At 40.1% G+C, this 8,075-nt stretch overlaps 1 protein-coding gene across 1 annotated transcript; it reads left to right on the forward strand.

Moving 5' to 3' along the window:
• The first annotated feature begins 4,383 nt into the window (after positions 1-4,383).
• Positions 4,384-7,696, forward strand: LOC130606766 (claw keratin-like). Its single transcript, XM_057423287.1, has 3 exons — positions 4,384-4,463; positions 5,759-5,826; positions 6,723-7,696. Exon 3 carries the CDS (start codon positions 6,744-6,746, stop codon positions 7,293-7,295), a length of 552 nt encoding a protein of 183 aa, XP_057279270.1. The 5' UTR covers positions 4,384-4,463; positions 5,759-5,826; positions 6,723-6,743; the 3' UTR covers positions 7,296-7,696.
• Positions 7,697-8,075: the final 379 nt, after the last annotated feature.

Here is an 8,075-nt window from a genome sequence, read left to right on the forward strand (position 1 = left end):
TCATGGGCAGGGTGGAGCTCTCAGGAACCTGCAGCCCAAAAGACCCTGTCTTGACTCATCCTCTACACCCCAGCTAGTGCTGCAGTTCAATGAGTTTAACAATAACCTGCTTGCACAAGGGGATTCAGGAAGTGATTTACACCTTTCATTCTTCAAGAATAATATAGCTTTAAGTGTTCAAAAGCCCTGTAGACGAGGCCCTCAATGACATGATTTAGTGGTGGTTTTGGCAGTGCTGGGGTAATGGTTGGACTTGATGATCTTAGAGGTCTTTTCCAAGGTAGTTGATTCTATGATTCTATTTTTCTTGTGAATTATGCCCCTTGCGCATGATGATCTGACCTCCAAGAGCTTTGCTGAGGGCTTTTAGAGAAGAGCCATTAGCCTTTAAGCCTAGGAACTTAGAGCCTGATCTCTTTTGAAAAAATTTGTGTGTAACATCCATGCTGTGCAAGATAGTGCTCTGCTATCCGAAATATAGACACACTGTTTGGGTCCGTTCAGTGTGTGTTGACACATCACATTTTTAAAGAACCCTCAATATTCTCTACTCATCTGCCTAAGCCATATCTTGAGACATTTTGATTAAGAACCCCGCAAAAAAAAAAACAAACAAACAACAGTATTTCTGATAATACTGCATCTTTCTAGAAATTTGGTCCTCACTCTTGGTCTCTCCTCCTTTGCCTGCCATGTAACTACCTCCCTCAAATGCTGTTGCTCTTACACTGCTTGTTTCAATGCTTTCCACCCCTATTGCCTCCTGGTGTGGGAGCTCAGCTGTTCCTCTACCTTACTCTGTTTCAGTCACTATAAAGGATGCCACATTTCGTTGTCATCATATCATCCCACATCATCCTCTCATCACTTCTTGCAAACCTTCTTTCTCTTTACACCTGTATGGCACAATTGCCATCTTACTATGGGACAGCTGATTCCCAAAAGCCACCTAACCTGTCTAAGGACACTCTATACATAAGGGTGGATCTAAGACTTAGACACACCTAATTATTATTAGTCTTATTACTTATAACCTGTCATTATAATTCCATATCACACACTATCCAAATTTATGATGGGGTCATGAAGACCAAGACATAGGAGAGAGACAAAAGGGGCAGAACGGATCCTTCATGGGTTGCTCCTTCTGTTTAAAATCTCTTTTTCAAGTTGTTACATGAGTTATTTGGAGCAAGATAAGAATATGGTGAGCCTTCGGAGCAGCTTTCTACTCAAGCTGGAGTTCTGGTTTTATTGATCTAAGTTGGAAGAAACAGTACTACAAAGACATGTGCAACAGAAAGGGATGTGGCAGCGTAACTCAGACATTTTCTCTGGACAGCACAATTCTGCTTTCCCTTTTGTGAGAAGACCCTTCTCTGTCTCCAAGCTCACCTGTAAATTCATTTCAGCATTCTGTGCCACCAGATCAATGCTTTCTTAGTCTAATAGCCTTAAAAGAACTGAAAGTCAGCTGCCAGTTTTTCTTGCTGAGTTTAATAGGCTTAATTAGGTAATGAACCAGAATGAATATATAATTAATAGCTTTAGAATTAATAAATTATTAAATTGGATATTAGTACCACACCCTCTGTGAGCCATAAGGTGATACAAGAACATGAAACCACTCTAGCAGTATCAGCACATACCATAAGCACTAACAAAGTGTTAAAAGTGAACTATTTAGAAGACTGAAATTTCCAAGGCACTTCTCTGTAAGTAATCAAAAACTTGGACTCACAAGCACCCACCTTATTAAAAAGCAGGTCTATAGACATCTCTACCACACTGGTACTTCAAGAAGGCTGAACTAACTCCCATGCCCCTTCACCATGGTACAAACATGCTATTCCAGGCTCTTTGAATACACAGTTGCTACTCCAATAAGTACCCACCACTATGCCCTTCTTGCCTCTAAAAAGCTCTTGGTTCTTAATGAGGTCCTTCACCTCTTTGCAGCAACTCACACTCAGAGACAAAGATGCAGGTCTCCTGCTCAGAGCCTGAACCTTGTAGGGTGAGGTGGAGTAGGATAGGGCTGGACTTGGCTGATTTATGAAGCAACCCAGGATCCTTATCAATGCTGCTACATCAGCCTTTCCCACACCTGGGGACTTCAGATGACCCAGTAGCCATCCAAATCCTACAACCCTGTTGCTGGTCAAGCAAGATGGGTCTCACCTGGAAAACATGCCTGGGTGATGGGTATATTGTGTGCAGCCTGAGAAGTATAGATTAGCCAGTTTTTACACAGAGCTAAATTATACACAGCTGTAGTTACACCTGGGGCTGCAATTTTACATCCCCTCAGGTTTTGCTCAGGAGAGCAGCACTCATATATTAAAGAATATTAGTTCTGTTTTGTTTTTAAGATGAAAGATGCCCATTAAAATTTCAGCAGTGTAATTATTCCTGAGCTCTGAGCAAATCTCATTTAGTGGCAGGGAAGAATTCTTCAGCTTCAGAATTATTTGTGTGCATAATTATTTAATCCCTACCTTTTGTTGCACTGTAGCTAGAAAACATAACCAAACCTATTCAGAAGAGAGAAAACCCATATAATGAGAGCTCCATTTTGCCATAAAATACTTGAAGATGAGACTAGGTATTCAGGATGTAAATGGGAGATGAGTAGACTGAGGTCATTGGCTATGAATTTCTCCTAGGATCAGGGTGAATTTTGCTGAAAGGAGATTAAGTGAGGAGTGTGGAAAAGGCAAAAACTAGAAGAAAGTCATCTTAGTTCCAATGGAAACTAAAATAGTCAGTGGCGGCTGAACAAGGTCTCCATATCAGTGGGGTTTCTAAACTTCCAGTGCCTTCGAAGGACAACTAGACAGAACTTCAAAGAGATGTCAGAACAGCTCAGTTGATGAAATGCAAGCATTTATTGGAAAGATGAATGCATGGACATCTCCAGGCTCTACCAAACATGTCTGCTGACTGTAAGAGAAACTGAGATATGTATTTCCAGACACCCAAGTGTGGCTATCTCAATCTGGAACTGAATCTAACCCTTATGTCTTCCTTTCTCCTGTGGCAACCACATAGGTACACAAGCAAGGTTCTAAGAAATGGTTACTGGAGATTGTTATAAGATAAAACCTGAGACATGGTAGTCAGATGTGAGTGTGATTTTAAGAAGAAATGAAGTTCTTTCAATTTTGGGAACTGCTGGAAACATCAATTTTTCTGGAAAATTAGAAATTTTGTCATCAATCTAGACTCTTTTTCTCATTTTTCTCTGTTGTCTTGTGCTCTGCTTGGCCCACAGTCACAAGGTTTCCTGTACTTAACCATCTCCAACAACTCCAAACACAGGCTGCCAGCAAAACAACAAGTTATTCTTTTTAACAGGATTGAACAAAAGGAATCAAGTAAATGTAATACACAACTAACAATAAACATGAAAGTACAAATCAGATACTGATGTGGTCTGGGCAATATAATAACACTGACTATACAGATAAAGAGCCCACAGTGCTTATCTAGTCCTTCAGTTCTTAATTTCATCTTCAGCCTTGCAATTAGGCATGAAGAAGCACTCAGTAATATCGACCCTCCAGTTTCAGCAGTTTAGGAAACAGGTTTCCAGGTGGCAGCTCTTAGACCACACTGGAAACGTATGTCCAAATGTGGATGTCCAGGATCCAAAGCTGCTCTAAGTTTGCACTCCTGCACAGTGATTCCCATATTTTAGCCAGCACTGTGTTGTTTGTTATTCTCTTACAGGCACTATCTGCCTGGAATTGCTGTGATAAAATCTGTGGAAAAATGAAGGTTAAGGATAATGTTTTGCTACGATCTGTGATAATAATATAGGCTATTTCCTTTCAGACAAGGGAGCTTCCAGACCAATTTAGAAAATTATAGCATAGCAAAGGTGAGAGCAATAGCAATTAAACCAGCTTCCTCTTTAAGATTTAATCTTTGTATGCAAAGTATCTGGGTAAGGATCAGGCTTGGGATTTCTAAAACAGAAAAATCAATAAAGCCGACAACAACAACAACAACAACAGCAACAACAGCATGGTAGAAAAACATGAGACATCTTTCAGGTAATGCTTCAGGATTGCTTTATGCGATGTGAGCGTAAATCTAAAGCTGTAAACACCAAGCCTCAGATTCCTCAGCCAGGCCAGACCACTGGTTTATGTATGCAGCTCTACATATGAAGAAACAGATTTTTAGGGAAAAAGGCAAAATCCTTGATGTTTTTTCTTCCTGTTTTCAGAAGAATTTTGCTTTCACCTGGTGAGGGAGAGTATCTGTATCTCTCTCTTTAAAAGATTTCAGTGATGTAAGGCCGCTCAGGTAGAGGTGTTGTAAAATAGGATGCTGGACTATTGCCATTTGCTTTCTTGCATTTTGTATCTTATATTTTTAAAAGGATATCTGTAGAGTATGAGGGCTACAGTTTGAGCTTGAAAGCCTGTATCTGCTTTTATGGCTTTCTACCTTATGTAAAAACTGAATTCCCCTTAAATTTACCAGCGAAAAGCACCTGTTACAACAATAAAACTGCAGATGCTCAAGCCAGTGTGATTTTCTGCAATGTCAGTTAAGAATCTGTGTTTTAAACAAGTTTTCTTTGGAAAACTTCAAAAACAATGAGATCCTTATTAACTTTTGAAAGCTATTTTGTTTGGTAACTCCTTTAATTGCTTCAGCTGTAGATTGCTGTAATTATTAATTACTTCTCATTCCCACAAATTATGTGAGTCATGTTATTCTGTCCAGCTTGCTTTCACATCTCTATTGGCCGTATACATTCCTCTGGTCATTTTATTGATTTCATGATCATGAAATTTAAACCAAATTATCTGGGTTTTGGGGTTTGTTTGTTTTTTTTTAGTTTTGGTTTTGATAATTCGTCACAAGAGCACAGATAAGAGGGCTGTTTTTTTTTTTTTCATGTAAATGTGATTATGTGAATCACAGTGTCAGCGTTTTTGAGGCCTTGTGAATTTATTCTAACTGAGGTTATGGACAGGTACTTCAGGTGATATTTCCTGTGGATCCTCTAGTCCCACAGGTGATATATATTTTTCCTGTCATACTGGCTTCCAACAAGCATTCTCAGAAAGGAAAATTCGTAGTTATTAATGGGGTTTTGTTGTTTATTCTGAAGGCCCTTTGGAAACGAGTGATTCCTTGGGATGAGGAAATGATGATAAATTGAAAAACCTCTGATGTTGCTAATTCTTATTGGGTTATTTTGTCTGTGAGTTGCTTTTGTGTCTCTTACTTTCTACTCACTCTGGACATGGTATAGTCATGTAGGAACATCTGTCCAAAGGACAGTCCCAAGCCATAAACTGTAGTCCCAAAGCCCCTGGAATGAGTACAGAATGGCCATGGACACTAATGGCTATTTAACATAAAAAGATTTCCTAGTTATAAAGAGGAAAAATCCAGAAGGCCACTGGTTATTGTTACCTGCAATGACAAACGATAATCTGGAATCCTCTACTTACTAGCAGCATGCAGTTTATCCATCTCTGAGGTGCCTTCACAAGTACTAGCAAGTATTGAAGAGAAAACTAACCTCAATTTATTGTGAGATTTTCAGCAAAAAGACAAGATTGTTGAAGCTTGTGCATCATGCCATGTGGGATTAGAATTTATCTAATAATCATAAGCTGTTATCAAAACAGTTGCAACAAAGGCAGGCATCACCAGGGGAAAATATTCTGTTTCACAAGATGTGGAGAACGGTTGCGTAAAGGTATCTCCCAATTTCTATTCTCTATGACAGCATATAAAAGTGCTCGTAACTCAGATCTCTGTAGCTGCCTCTGCTGACTTGCTCTTCTTGGTGACTGGGTAAGTCTGATTTAACTGAATCAGTTCATAATTATAGATGTGGATTTATAGGTAGCATTAATATGAGGTTATATATCCTATACCCTATTTAAAGGTAGGACCTTATTATCTAAAATCATTTTAGTTGGGAACTGTAACTTTTAAATAGGGTGAATACAGACATTGCCACGTGTATGGGGGAAAAAAGGAAAGGGAGTTCCAAAAATGTAGACAGCAGCAATTCCTAGGAATTGAGTATCTATCTATGGAGACAGGATAGCCCAGAAACTATCAGCATAGGGACTGGGACATATGACTGAGACTGACTCCCAGACCAAAGTACTGCAAAGGGAATGATGTTAGAAAAGGAAGGAGAGACATTCTTCCCAGAAATCATTTTGGGAATAGACTATGGGGCAATGGAGCACTAGAGAGTGATGGGAGTAGACTCAGAACCCCCTACCCAGTAATTCATCTCACTTGGTTGGTGATATCTGTAATGCGTAAGTCCACTTTAGAATGGAATGGATTGTACCTTAGAAATCATGATTTATTTTATTTTTTAATCGCCAACTCTTAAATTTTAAGGTGGTGAGGCATTGGAACAGGTTGCCCAAAGAAGTGGTGAATGCTCCATCTGTGGCAGTTTTCAAGGCCAGGTTGGATGGGGCTTGGAGCAACCTGGTCCAGTGTCAGGTTTCATCTCCCATGGCCATGACAAGAGAGTTGGAACTAGACGATCTTAAGCTCCTTTCCAACCCAAATCATTCCATGATTCTATGAAGTTTAGTGTAGTTGACTCAGACCTGTGAATCTGCATTTGCTCAGATGAATACCATTCCACATTACTATAACAATTTGTTCTTCCACTCTTTTGACTGTAACTTTACCAGACCAGTGCACTCTCTGCCTTTCAGGTTGGCTTGTTTTCTGCAAAGATGTCTTCCTATGGACAGATGATTAGCTCCCGCTGTGCTGAGCCATGTGAAGTAACATGCCCACAACCATATGTCAACTGTTGGAACGAACCTTGTGTCAGCTCATGTGGAGACTCAAGAGCAATCGTGTATGCACCGCCCGTTGTCGTGACTTTCCCAGGACCCATTATAAGTTCCTGCCCTCAGGAGAGTTTTGTGGGAACTGCTATGCCTGAAATTGAGGGTCAGATTGGCTCTGGAGGTGGAGGAATAGGTTCTGGAGGTGGAGGAATAGGTTCTGGAGGTGGAATTGGCTCCGGAGGTGGAGGAATAGGCTCTGGTGGTTCCTGTGGTGGAGGCAGCTCCTACGGGACGGGCTCTCATGGTTCAGGCGGTTCTTGTGGTGGCATAGGAGGGGGCTCATATGGTGGGGAAAGCTCATGTGGTGGTGGATTCTCCCGTTTGGGAAACTTTTACCGAAACTCATATTTTTCAGGATATGGTAGATATTATTCCCCCTTTTTTTCCAGAGGGTATTATAGGTATCGCTATGGAAATTATGGGCCATTTTAAATCTTTAAGAAAGATTAATGACTGGAGAAATAGTAAAATACAAGCTAGTAGCTGACATATAGACCTGGAAATCAGACATGCCAAGCAGCCTCTGCTCCAGCCTATGTCAGAGGAGCTGGGGTTGCTTGGGATCTCATTGCGCTTTATCTAAGGCTTATGATCCCAATGTTGCCTCACTTTGTCATTTGCTCATGTTATGTTTTGTTCTTTCTGAACCTGAAAAGGGTAAACCAAGTAATGGAATTTGACTGTAAAAGCATCCAGCTGAAAGAAGAACACCTTGTGAGCCCTGTGCTGCTCTGAACGATTGATTGATTGTAGCACTTGTTTGAAATGGAAATTACATTCTTTGTCTCTTCCTTGCCTCATTCTGCAAGAATGTATTCCAGTCTTTGTTTCTATTAAAGCCCTGCTGCATCATAGCACCATCTTCTGTCTTTTATTTCACTGTAGTCTCATAGTTGCAAATTAGTCTGAGCAAAGTTAACTTTGTGTATCAATTCTTATACATTAATTGAGGACTATCATCAGAAAGGAATTAATTCTTCTGTATGACCCACACAATTTGTCAGAAATCTTTCAACAAGGTGTTTTTTCCCCTTCTGATATATACCATGCTAATAGAACAAAATCATAGTTCTATTCTATCTCCATCTCTGGAGTTGATCTGATGCAGCTCCCTCTCAAAACCAAGATAACTTTGAAGCTAGGTCAGTTACTCTGGGACATCAGCAGTCTTTCCTTGAATATCCCAAAGGAAATTATTTTAACCCTCAGCAG

This window comes from Pezoporus wallicus, unplaced genomic scaffold, assembly GCF_028554395.1.
Source record: "Pezoporus wallicus isolate ANWC-B61680 ecotype Strahan unplaced genomic scaffold, APGP_CSIRO_Pwel_v1 scaffold_8441, whole genome shotgun sequence".
Taxonomy (NCBI): domain Eukaryota; kingdom Metazoa; phylum Chordata; class Aves; order Psittaciformes; family Psittacidae; genus Pezoporus; species Pezoporus wallicus.